The sequence below is a fragment of the Mobula hypostoma genome, chromosome 4, assembly GCF_963921235.1.
Source record: "Mobula hypostoma chromosome 4, sMobHyp1.1, whole genome shotgun sequence".
Taxonomy (NCBI): Eukaryota; Metazoa; Chordata; class Chondrichthyes; order Myliobatiformes; family Myliobatidae; genus Mobula; species Mobula hypostoma.
The window spans coordinates 170,877,699-170,891,446 of NC_086100.1; the positions used below are offsets into that span (position 1 = coordinate 170,877,699).

General features: G+C 40.8%; 1 protein-coding gene across 2 annotated transcripts in view; it reads left to right on the top strand.

The window, feature by feature from the left end:
* pstpip2 (proline-serine-threonine phosphatase interacting protein 2) overlaps positions 1-13,183 on the top strand; it is a 143,139-nt gene extending 129,956 nt beyond the window's left edge. For both annotated transcript variants that reach the window (XM_063046994.1, XM_063046993.1), the window contains 3 exons: positions 2,200-2,234; positions 6,167-6,229; positions 11,096-13,183. In XM_063046994.1, coding sequence (XP_062903064.1) covers positions 2,200-2,234; positions 6,167-6,225 — 94 coding nt within the window. In that variant the 3' untranslated portion in view covers positions 6,226-6,229; positions 11,096-13,183. The remainder of the gene's footprint in view (positions 1-2,199; positions 2,235-6,166; positions 6,230-11,095) is intronic.
* Positions 13,184-13,748: the final 565 nt, after the last annotated feature.

The window sequence follows — 13,748 nt, forward strand, 5'->3', positions numbered from 1 at the left end:
TCAAGATATCAAGCACTTCCTCCTCTTCAATCTGTATAGGTTCCATGACCTCACTACTTGTTTGCCTTATTTCCATAGACTCCATGCCAGCTCCCTTGGTAAATGCAGACACAAAAAACCCATTTAAGATCTCCCCCATTTCTTTTTGTACCATACATAGCTGACCACTCTGATCTTCAAGAGGACCAATTTTATCCCTTACTATACTTTTGCTCTTAATATACCTGTAGAAGCTCTTTGGATTACCCTTCACCTTGATTGCCAAAACAACCTCATGTCTTCTGTTAGCCCTCCTGATTACTTTCTTAAGTATTTTTTTGCACTTTTTATACTCCTCAAGCACCTTATTTGCTCCCTGTTTCCTATACATGTCATATATATCTCTCTTCTTTCTCAGAATTCCAATATCCCTTGAGAACTAAAGTTCCTTATTCTTATTCACTTTGCCTTTAATCCTGACCGGAACATACAAACTCTGCACTCTCAAAAGTTCTCCTTTGAAGGCCTCCCACCTACCAATCACATCCTTGCCAGAGAACAACCTGTCCCAATCCATGCTTTTTAGATCCTTTCTCATTTCTTCAAGTTCGGCCTTTTTCCAGTTTAGAGGGTGTGCTGGGGGCAGCCCACAAACATTGCCACATATTCAGGTGCTGACCTGGTGTATAACATGCCAAGGGGGCCACAATCAGTTTTGGGTCAGCCTGGTGCCTTTCCTGGAAAAGCCCCTCTACACTCATTGAACCAGGGTTGAGTCCCTGGCTTAATAGTACTAGCTCACTGAGGAATGTGGTTACAGATTGTGCTAGTGTACATTTCTACTGCTGCGGTTAGTCCACAGTGCTTCATAGGTGCCCAGTATTGAGCTGCCAGGTCTGTTCCTAGCCTCTCCCATGCAGCATATCTGTACTGCACAGCCTCTGGTCTCTTTGCCGAAATGGGTGTTGAAAGATCAAGACCTCAGAGTTGGCACAAAACTCCGGTCTACCGGGCAGCAGTGATCCCTGCCCTCCTGTGAGCTTCTGAAACCTGAGCTGTCCACAGAAGTCACCTTGAGGGCACGGGAAAGATGCCACCAAAGCTGCCTTCCCCCGAAATCCTCCAGATTCATTCCAGGTATAAGTGTGTATGCTCTCCTGGTCTACTACACCCAGCAGTGAGGCACTACGCACAGTTGCTTGCACAGGGCAGGCCACATCATTCGTTTGGCCAACGCCAGGGTTCTGAGCTCTGCCACAGGAGGAGATTACCAAGTGAACTGGGGCTCTTTGTAGGGAAAAATACAACATCCAAGTTGATTCCTGGGAATCTTGAGCTATGGTTGCTCAGAGTGTTGCAGGGACACTCGGGATGGGGGTGGGGGTGGGGGAACACTGGGAGCCTTGATGCAATGCCTCAGGATCTCTCAGAGATTGTGCATCGCCTCAGAAACTACCCAGCCGCTCTGACAGTTGCCTTGTACCCCACCTGTGGTTTCCTCAGTGGCCCCATTAGTCGTCTCATGAAGCACAAAACTGGGGTGGGAGAAGGTCAAAGGTCACCCTCCCTACCAGGATTGGACCTCTGAGAAAGACTGCCTGCCTCACAGCACAACTTTGTTTCAATATTTGTTTAAAAATTTAGCATTACATTTCCTTTGTGTCATCTTCAGAGGTTTTATTAAGTTTGGATGTGGAATGGAGCATAGTTTACGTTTAATTCCCAGCCCCAAAATAATCGTAGAACTGTACTGTGATATACTCTTCTGTGTTCATTTAGGGGTTGGAGGTTGAATTGCAAACTATGTTCATTCCATGTACATATTTGATTAATACACTGAAGATAGTGTAATGAAAATGTAGGGGGATATACACCAATTAATTAATCATAAAGTTGTACAGGACAGGAATGGGCCTAACTGGTCCATGCCAACCATGTTGCCTGTCTTGCCTGCATTAGGCCTGATTTCTTTTATTCATTTCCCACCCAGGTATCTGTCCAAATGCTTTTTAAACATTATAGTATCTGCCTCTTTGTCTGGTAGCTTGTTCCATAGTCTCTATGTGGAGAATCTTGCCCTCAGGTTGCCTTTAAATTACTTCCCTTTCACCTTAAACTACGTCCTGTAGTTTTTATCCTCCCCCAGCCTAGGAAAAAGACTTTCCTTTTTTTGGCCTTGTGTGAGAGCAGTAACCTATAATCTTCCTTTTGTTTCCTCAGACGTATGCCTCTACCAAACCCTGAGAATTCAGCATGTAAGTAGGTTTCCTTAATAAACTAAAATTGTTGAACCTTCCCTCCATTCTCTATGGACTGGTTTTAGGCCTTTTGTTCTTGCCTTATTGTTTTAGTAGTTCACTTTATGTTGCGGAGGAAATGCAGGTGTCAGGTGGCGGAGTATTTCCTCACAGGGATTAGAGAAGAACATAAGAAATAAGAGCAGGAGTAGGCCATCTGGCCCATTGAGCCTGCCCCGCCATTCGGTAAGATCATGGCTGATCTATCCATAAACTCAGCTCCATCTACCTGCCTTTTCCCCATAACCTTTAATTACCCTACTATGTAAAAATCTATCTAACTGTATCTTAACTATATTCAGTGAAGAAGCCTCAACTGCTTCCCCGGGCAGAGAATTCCACAGACTCACCACTCTCTGGGAAAAACAGTTTCTCCTCATCTCCGTCCTAAATCTTCTCCCCTGTATCTTGAGGCAATGTCCCCTAGTTCTAGCCTCACCTACCAATGGAAACAACTTTTCTACTTCTATCTTACCTGTCCCTTTCAACATTTTGTATGTTTCTATAAGATCCCCTCTCATTCTCCTGAATTCCAGAGAGTATAGTCCCAGGCGACTCAATCTCTCCTCAAAGGTTAACCCCTTCATCCCTGGAATCAACCTGGTGAACCTCCTCTGCACTGCCTCCAAAGACAGTATATCCTTCCTCAAGTATGGAGACCAGAACTGCACACAGTACTCCAGGTGCGGCCTCACCAGTACCCTGTATAGTTGCAGCATGACCTCCCTGCTCTTGAATTCAATCCCTTTAGCAATGAAGGCCAACATTCCATTTGCCTTCTTAATAACCTGTTGTACCTGCAAGCCAGCTTTTTGTGACTTATGAACAAGCACTCCCAAGTCCCTCTGCACAACAGCATGCTGCAATCTTTCACTATTTAAGTAATAATCTGCTCTTGTATTATTCCTTCCAAAGTGGATGGTCTCTCATTTACCAATGTTGTATTCCATCTGCCAGACTTTGGCCCACTCACTTAACCTATCTATATCCCTCTGCAGACTCTCCACATCCTCTGTACAATTTGCTTTTCCACTCAGTTTAGTGTCATCAGCAAATTTTGCTACGCTACATTCAGTCCCCTCTTCCAAATCATCAATGTAAATGGTAAACAGCTGTGGGCCCAGCACCGACCCCTGCAGCACCCCACTCACCACTGACTGCCAACCAGAGAAACACCCATTTATACCAACTCTCTGCCTTCTATTAGTTGACCAATCCACTATCCATGCCAATACATTTCCTCGAACTCCATGCATCCGTATCTTATTTATAAGTCTCTTGTGCGGCACCTTATCAAACGCCTTCTGGAAATCCAACTATACGACATCCACCTGTTCCTCTCTATCCACTGTACTCATTATGTCCTCAAAGAACTCCAGTAAGTTTGTCAAGCAGGACCTGCCCTTTCTGAATCCATGCTGCATCTGTCTAATGGAACCATTCCTTTCTAAATGTTTCGCTATTGCTTCCTTACTGATAGCTTCAAGCATTTTCCTGACTACAGATGTTAAGCTAACTGGCCTATAGTTGCCCGTTTTTTGCCTACATCCTTTTTTTAAAAAGTGGCGTGACATTTGCTGTTTTCCAGTCTGCCAGGACCTGCCTAGAGTGTAGAGAGTTTTGGTAAATGATTACCAATGCGTCTACTATAACTTCTGCCAATTCCCTCAGACCCTGGGATGCATCCCATCAGAACCAGGGGACTTATCTACCTTCAGGCCCTCTGGTTTGCTCATCAGTATCTCTTTAGTAACAGTGATTTTATTGAGGTCCTCACCTCCCATTTCGTCCAAAACATCATTCTTTGGCATATTAGACGTGTCCTCCACCATGAAGACCGACACAAAATAGTCGTTCAATGCCTCAGTCATTTCCTTATCAGCCAATATCAATTTCACCTTCTCGTCTTCTGAGGGACCTGTGTTGACTTTAGCCACCCTCTTCCGCTTTATATATTTATAAAAACTTTTGCTATCTATTTTTATACTTTGTGCTAATTTACTTTCATATTCTATCTTCCTTTTCCTTGTTTCTTGTTAGTTGTTCTTCGTTGCTTTTTAAAGTTTTCCCAATCTTCCAGTCTCCCACTACTCTTTGTGACTTTGTACAAATGAACTTTTAATTTGATATTATCTTTTATTTCCTTAGTTATCCAAGGCTGGCTCTCTCCACACTTACTGTCCTTACTTTTGACTGGAATATACTTTCATTGAGCACTGTGAAAAATCTCTTTGAAAGTATTCCACTGTTCCTCAACTGTCCTACCAAATAGCCTGTGCTCCCAATCCACATTAGCCAACTCCTCCCTCATCCTGTTGTAGTCTCCCTTGTTCAAGCATAATACACTAGATCTAACTATTTCATCCTCTATCTGAATGCAAAATTCACTCATACTATGATCACTCTTTCCAAGAGGATCCCTGACTACAAGATTGTGAATCTTATCTGTCTCATTGCACAGGACTAGATCTAAGATAGCATTTTCCCCTGTAGGTTCACTAACATGCTGCTCAAGAAAGCCATCACGGATGCATTCTATGAAGTCCTCCTCAAGACCTCCTTGACCAACCTGATTCACCCAATCTACGTGGAAGTTAAATCCCCCATGACAACTGTCGTTCCGTTCTTACAAGCCTCAGTTATTTCTTGGTTAATCGCCTCTGCCACTGCAATATTTTTATTAGGTGGTCTATTGACAACTCCCACCAGTGATTTCTTTCCCTTTACTATTCTTAATCTCTACCCAGATGGACTCAACATTCTGCTCCGTAGATCTTATATCGTCTCTCACAATCACCCTGATCTCATCCTTAATTAAGAGCACCACCCCACCTCCTTTGCCTTCCTACCTATCTTTCCGTATTACCTGATACCCTTGGATATTTAATTCCCAGTCATCTCCACCTTGCAACCTGGTTTCTGTAATGGCCACTAAATCATATGCCTTGGTACTGATCTGTGCCACAAGTTCACTAACCTTGTTTCTAATACTACGGGCATTTAGATAAAATGCCCTTATACTCATTGTCATCTTAGAATCTAGTGACCTATGCGATTTTTGCTTTTTACTTTGACGCACTCTACTCTTTTTTTCTTCACTAACTCTAGCTTTGGTCTCTGCATCACTTCCCTCTTCTGTGTGGGTTCCCATCCCCCTGCCATATTAGTTTAAAACCATAGTGCCATATTAGATGCTGAGGAAATGCAGTTTGAACCACAGAAGTCCACAGTGAGATGAGCAGATTCCATACTGTCTGTTTGGATCATGCTAGCAATTGTGCAAAGTAATTTTTTAAAATTCTGGTTTTGATTTCACTGTTTGAATGTGCACCTCCTTCACATTGGGAGCACGGTCTTAATGATTTAGAAAGCAATTAGAATTGACTTTATTTAACTTACAGAAATAAAAATGGAAATATTTTAAACTGTTCGGACTGGCAGCATCTGTGGTAAAAGAACAGTTGATATTTCACTGATGATCTGAAATGTTTTTTTCTGTTTTTAGTTCTGTAGTTTCTTAATTAATATAAATTTAATTTTCCCTCTAACTCTTTGAAAAGTAGTGATAAAAACACAAACATACGTTTCCATCTGATGGCCACGAAGCACCTATGAACATTGAGATCAAAGTAAGGATTGTAAAGAATTATTTTGGAAAAATATAATGCACAACACTCAGTGTGTGGTACATAAGAGTCAAACCATTCCTTCTGGATATTTTTTGTATCTTATTCCTGTGGACAGATTGCTTGATCACTTGATCTCTCAAACTGCCACTGCCTGTGTCTGCTTGTGTTTGCTGCTAATCCTTGCATGTTGTCAAATATTAACCCCCAAGGCCAAACAACATTGTCAATGACTTTCTTTCTTTGTTTACTCTTTTAATGTAGCTGAACCGCAATATGCCACTGTTGCAGAAGAGGGTTATAGTTTCATTCGATACCATTAACAGTGTAAGTACTACCTGGTATCCTTTCCTCTCATTCCCCGTACCTCACCCCTCACAAATCCCCAACTTTGCTGGCAGAATTCATTCTCTGTGGCTGTTATTTGGTAATACATCATATGGCTCAATATTTCCAAACTTCCTCAGGAAATGGAATGAGGCCATTTTACTCTGTGCTGGTTGACGGCAGTCTAATCTCTAATACTCCCAGTAATTTATCACCTCCCCAGGTTCTGCCACGTACCTGCTGTCGGGGCGACTTTTTACTGTTCAGTATTAGTGCACTTCTGCCTGTCGCCTCTCATCCTTCTCTCGTCTCTAAACTGGAGTTGATCTCAGTTGATTACAGTGGTGGAGTGAGAGACGTGAGGTGTCAGATTGTGGTGGTGTATATTGCCTCAGAGGTACTTGGCTTTGAACCACCATTCTGAGTCAGTCCCACTTAACACGATTGTAGTGCCACACACACAATACTTGTGAGGAAACACCGACCAGGCTGGGGCACTCCAATTTCACGAGTGAACGATGATCCAAGAGGGAATTCAAATTGTGAAGGTGCTTTAGTTGGATGCACAAGTACAATGTAGGGAGTAAAAAAAAATACAATGATTGCTAGTGAATCTGGGATGGAATAAAAAAGGAAGCTCTTTACTAGTATGTGGTTAAATTGTGGAACTCACTACCACATGTTTGGTTGGTTATAAATTTAGAAATTTAGATGGTACACAAGGGGAAGAAGTGAAAGGGAATACAAGGTCAGAGTAGGTTTATTATCAAAGTACATACAGTATATGTCACCATATACATCCCTAAGATTTATTTTCTTGTGGGCATACTCAATAAATCTATAGGATTATAACCATAACAGAATCAATGAAAGACCACCCAACTTGGGCATTCTACTAGAATGGAGAGGAAAAGAAACTGTGCAAATATTTTAAAAAATAATAATAATAATACATAAGCAATAAATATTGATAAGGTGAGATAAAGAGTCCTTGAAAGTGAGTTCAATGATGGGCAAGTGAAGTTGAGTGAAGTTTTCCCTTTTGGTTCAAGAGCCTGATGGTTGAGGGGTAATAACTGTCCCTGAACCTGCTGGTGTAGGTCCTGTAGCTCCTGTATCTTCTTTCTGATGACAGCAGCAAGAAGAGGGCCTGACCTGGGTGTTGGAGGTCCCCGATGATGGATGCTACTTTTTTGCGACTGTGTTTTGAGTAGATGTGCTCTGTGGTGGGGAGGGCTTTACCCATGATAGACCGTATCCACTATTTTTGTAGGATTTTCCATTTATGGGCATTGGTGTTTCCATACCAGGCTGTGATGCAGCCAGTCAATATATTCTTCACTGCACACCTATAGAAGTTTGTTGAGGTTTTAGAGTCATGCCAAATCTCCTAAGGAAGCAGAGGTGCTGTCGTGCTTTCTTAGTAATTGCACTTGCGTGCTGGGCCCAGGATAGATCCTCCGAAATGGTAACACCAAGGAATTTAAAGTTGCTGACCTTCTCCATCTCTGATCCTCCAGTGAGGACTAGGTCACGGACCTCCAGTCTCATTCGCCTTAAGTCAATAATAAGCTCCTTGGTCTTGCTGACCTTGAGTAAGAGGTGGTTGTTACGGCACAGCTAAGGAAGATTTTCAGTCTCCCTCCTGTAGAGGCATGGGTGAAGTCTTGATTGGAGTGTGGCACCATGTTGGGCTCCTGTGCAGCAAATACATTGCACTACTAGTTCTGCATTTAACTAACTTGCCTGCCTTCCTCCTTTATTATACACCTGCAAGCAGGGGGTTGGGGAGGTTCTCTTTGTAAACAGATTTTCCACTATTCAGTTTATCACCCGGCACGGCAGACGTGGCAAATTGTCTGTGCACTACAGAATGTTGTGTGAATTCATTGTGTTGAAAGTGAAGCTCCCCTTTAACATCCTTCTCTCTATCACTCTTGTTTCCAAAAGATCATGAGGTGTTTTAAATCATCATAATACAGACAAGCTCTCATCCACCTTTGTTTAAAGATCAGCTTTATTTGTGACGTGTGCATCGAGACAGACAGTGAACTGTGTGGTTTGCGTCAGTTCAAATCAGCGAAGGTTGTGCTGGGCAATTAGCACCAGCATGTTGTGCCCGCAACTCGCTAACCCTAACGATACATCTTTGAAATGTGGGAGGAAGCCAGTGGAGCCTGGAGCAAACCCACGCGATCATTGAGAGAACGTAGAAACTCCTCACAAACAACGGTGGGAATCAAACCCCAATTGTTGATTCCTGGCACTGTAAAACAATCGCACTAACCCTCCCAACATTGGGAGAGTTTAAACTAATCTGGTGGGGAATGGGAACTGGAGACATAGGATTTCGGTGGGAGCTGCCCAGCACAAGTAGATGCAGTGTGCAATGAGACTGAAGGACAAGCAGATGACAGGAAAAAATTGCAGTCAGTGGGATGAGTTGAAATGTAATGTGGTGGCCAAGTCAAAAGGGTGGTGAATACAGGACTGAAGCTGCTGTATTTGACTGCATGCAGTACACGGAATAAGGTGGATGAACTTGTAGCATAGTTAGAGGTTGGCAGGTGTGACATTGTGGGCATCTCTGAGTTGTGGCTGAAAGATGGGAGCTTAACATCCAAGGATACACATTGTATCACAAGGACAGGTAGGTGGAGTGCCCCAGATTGCAAGAAATGAAATCAAATCTTTAGAAAGAAGTGACCTAGGATCGGAAGATGTAGAATGCTTATGGATGGAGTTTAGAAATTGCAAAGGTAATAAGACCCTGTTGGGAGTTATATACAGGCCTTCGAATAGTAGCCAAGCTGTGGGATACAAATTACAATGGGAGATAGAAAAGGCATGTAAAAAGGACAATGTTACAATAGTCATGAGAGCTTTCAAGCTGCAGGTAGATTTGGAAAAATCAGGTTTGTCCTGGATCACAAGGGAAGGAGCCTACAAGGTGCCTTTTTAGAGGAGCTTGTGGTTAAGCCCACTAGGGAAAGGGCAGTTCAGGTGTTGTGCAATGAACCAGATTTGATTACTGAGGAGTTAGTGATGGAATTCACCCTGCAGTTAGAGAGGGAGAAGCTAAAGTCAGACGTATCAATATTACCATGGAGTAAAGGGAATTCCAAAAATTACGGAGGCACGAGAGAGGAGCTGGTCAAGGTTGATTGGAGGAGTACTCTAGCAGGGATGACAGCAGAGCAGCAAAGGCTGGAGTTTCTGCGAGGAGTTTAGTAGGCACAAGATGAATGGGTCCCCAAGATGAAGAAATATTCTAAATTGAAGATGATCCAACTTTGGCTGACAGGGGAAGTTAGAAACAACATAAAAGCAAAAGAAAAGGCATTTAATATAGCAAAAATTAGTGGAAAGTTAGAGGATGAGGAAGCTTTTAAAAACCATCAGAAGGCAACTAAAAAAGCCATAAAGAGAGAAAAAATGAAATATGAAGAGCCAATAATATATAAAAGGAGACCAAATATTTTTTTCAGATATATAAAGAGTAAAAGAGAGGTGGGAGTGGATATTGGACCACTGGAAAAAATTGGACTGCTGAAAAGGTAGTAATGGGGGACAAAGAAATAGCAGGCAAACTTAATAAGTATTTTGCATGGTCTTCACTATGGAATATACCAGCAGTGTGCCAGAAATTTGAGAGTGTTGGAACAAAAGTGAGTGTGGTTGTTGTTACTAAGGAGAAGGTGCTTGGGAAACTGAAAGGTCTGAAGGTTGCTAAGTCACCTGGATCAGAAGGTGTGCACCCCACGATTCTGAAAGAGGTGGCTGAAGAGATTGAGGAGGTATTAGTAATGATCTTTCAAGAATCACCAGATTCTGGAATGGTTCTGGAGGAATGGAAATTTGCAAGTGTCACTCCACTCTTCAAGAAATATAGACCAGCTAGCCTGACCTCAGTGGCTGGGAAGATGTTGGAGTCCATTATTAAGGATGAAGTTTTGGGGTATTTTGAGACGTGTGATAAAATAGACCAAAGTCAGCGTGGTTTCCTTCTTTCTGATGGAATTTTTTGAGGAAATAACAGGCAAGATAGATAAAGGAGAGTCAGTGGATGTTATTATCTTGGATTTTCAGGTGGCCTTTGACAAGGTGCTGCACATGAGGCTGCTTAATAAGATATTACAGGAAAGATACCAGCTTGGATAGAAGTTTGGCCAACTGACAGGAGGCAAAGAGTGAGAATAAAGGGGACCTTTTCTGGTTGCAGCCTGTGACTAGCAGTTCTTTTCATATTATGTCATTGACTTGGATGACAGAATTGATGGCTTTGTGGCTAAGTTTGCAGATGATACGAAGATAGGTGGAGAGGCAGGTAATTTGAGGAAGCAGGGAGTTTGCAAGACCTAAACATTTTGGGATAATGGGCAAATATGTGGCAGATGGAATATAGTGGAGGGAAGTATATGGTCATGCGCTTTGGCTGGAGTGAAGACAAAAGTTTTGTACACCAGAATTCCAGTTTTCTATCAAGCAGCTGACTGCTTCAGAACCAGGATCCCTAGGCTTATACTGTACAGTCTTGGATTCTTTCAGCATTTCTAGGGAGATCTGAGACGTTAATCTATACCTTCTGATGATTCAAAGATGTTAACACATGAATTGAATATATTACAGCCTGTATCTGTAAAGGTCTGCTTTGTTTACTGTATTATTTGACTGCACTGTGTCATGTGACTTGCATTTGGTATATTTGAAACAGTAGCATGCGACGGATAATTTAAAATTAGAACCAAGCCAAACAGGCAAATATTGGATCGAATTTTTTACATATAAGTTGTCTATATAAAACACTTTAGTGACTGATGGAACATATCAGTTAATGTTTTCAGTGCTCACCGCTTGTGTCCACAGATTACAACAGCACAAATGCCAACAGGTGCTCTGTGGTGTTGGAACATCAACATACTGGCCACCAAGAGATGCAAGATCATTTGAAGATGGCGATTTGTTGTACTACCACAGAATACAGCCCCTGCTGCCAGAATTTATACGTACACATATATATTTCTACATCACAACAATTTGCCAGTAATACCAAATATTTTGAGTTGCAATATCAATTAGGAAGGAATTGTGAATCCATTGTTAGCCCTTCCTCCCTGCACCCCATGTTAAACTAAAAGACTAATTCTACAATGGCATGTGTTTTTTATGGCTCTGCTGGTTAATTCCAAGTAACAGGGAAATTCTATATGGGGAAACAATTGGATCTCTACACTAGTGCTGATGGATCAAGGGTGGAGAGATGGTAAGGGTTAAACAAGGATAAATAGTACTTGTTATCCTGGGATGCTGAAATAAATTATTAGCCTCAACCTATAAACCTACACAAAGCTGTTGAAGAAAAATAAGGTGAAGGCTCTTCTTCAATCAAATCATGAACTGAGTTGTTACCTAAATGCTCATTATGCACAATCTATTTGAACATTTGAAATGTGTAGATAGGTAGATATTAAAATGGAAGTACATTTTCCAACCAAAAATAACATTGGTTTCTTAATGGAGCCCTCCATATGCATCAATAGCAATTGTTGAGATAGAGGCTGCACAGTTTGGGTGGAGGGAAGGTGGTTGAACTCAAAATAACATAGGTGTTAATGAATTTTATTTGGAAGATTGGGTAAAAATCCTTGTAATATGTATTTGTTATGTTTGATAAACTCCATTTAACGGTGTGAACAAAATGTAAAATTAACCCACTTTGCCTTCATAATTTTGACTATCTGCAATGAAGCATGGGAGGGAGTCCTACTTTATAAAAGGAAGTAAATATTTGCTAAAGAAAAATGAGTACTTTGAGAATATTAGAGAAAGTCATAGACCCGTCTTCTGCTTTAGGTGATTTTTTTTTAAAGTCTTTTAGCTATGTCCCTTGTCTCATTCAAGGTGGTGCCTTATTTCCATTTTGCCTCTGCACCAGCATGCTGGTAAACTATCAATTTAAGTGAGCAAGATCAGACAAAAGGGACCATTCATTTACCTGTCTCTATAATTTGTAAGTCCGATACATTTACAAGCCAAATGAAGTTTTAACAATATTTTTTGTACCCTGAGCTTAATTTGTCTAATCTAATTTGTTTTTTTATTAATAATGTATTTGATTTGAAGGGCTGCTATCATTTTTTTAAGGCCAGTTCAATCCTTGGATCAACTTCTGTGTTTTATTTTCTTGTAGTACATGACCCAGCGACTAGTTAAAAAGATCTGTCATTACCTCCCTGTGATGCTCCCTCTGTGAGACTCCCTCCATTCACTTTTCCATTCAGTTCTCATTATTCAGTCCATTTTAAATAAAAATGAATTCTATTCAAAGCACAGAGGCAGAGCCTTTGAGTATTTGCAGAGTGGATTCACTTTATATTCAACAGCTCTAGTCAGGGATTTAGATAAATGGGGCCTACTTTAACTTGTATAACAGCAGGCTTTTGAAAACTATAAAATCTATTTCTAAGCAGCATCTTATAAGGAGTAACTGGAAGTCAAAAACTATGGTAAATACAGTTGTGCAAATTTGTTTGTAATATTTTTGTAAACAAGTTACTGATGATTAGAATAAAAACACAAAATGCTGGAAATAATCAGTGGGAAAAGAAATAGAGTTAACATTTTGTGTCAAAGCTCATCAGCAGACTGTTGTAGCAGGTATGGTATCAATTAACACTTGAATACTGTACAAGATCCACGCCCTTAGAAGAAAAAAGGAAAAGCAGCAGCATTAGCATTAGTGGGTTGGCCATCTCAGGTAGAGTTTAGTCTAAAGACGTGAGGATAAAGCACCATAGGTACTGCTGAATATTAATAACTCACACTGAAATGATCATTCTTTTGTTTCAATGTTGTGTTGTTACTTGCTAGCTAAACATTATTTATTTTGAGGCTTGAGTTTTACGATAAAGACATGGGTGTTTTTTTTTTGTGGAAAATCAATTGTAGTCTTTACACCAAATAATTTATGCTTGATGTGGATACTGGATAATGCTTCAAAATTGTTTTTAAATTCATTTAATATTATTTGTGTAGAAAAAATGCATATACTTCAACTGTGTTCTTGAAATAATTTAAAATGGGCAGTTCCTAACTGGCAGTCGATTGCATCTTTCCCAGGTTTAACTGGAAAGATGAAAAACAAAGGTAACTAACTATCACCCTTTCTATTAAAGGAAAGGTCTACCATTTAATGAGATTTAAAATGTACTGCTTCCATTAAACATTTTGTCAAATTAGAAACATTGTGTACATATTTCATTGAATCAACTCAGTCATCTCTGACAGCCACACATACACACACTCTTCGTTAATTTACTGATGGTAAACAATTGAATGTGTGAAAGGGTTTTTTTTGGGGGGGAGGGGGGAGACCTGAATGGTGCTGGCAAGCTTGAATAGGTTATTCTGGTAAAGCTGTTATCCATTATTTCATCATTTTAATCCAAGTGTTTCTTTAAATGATTTTGAACATGCAGAACACATTTCCAAACACTTAATCAATTTTGAATGATTGAGG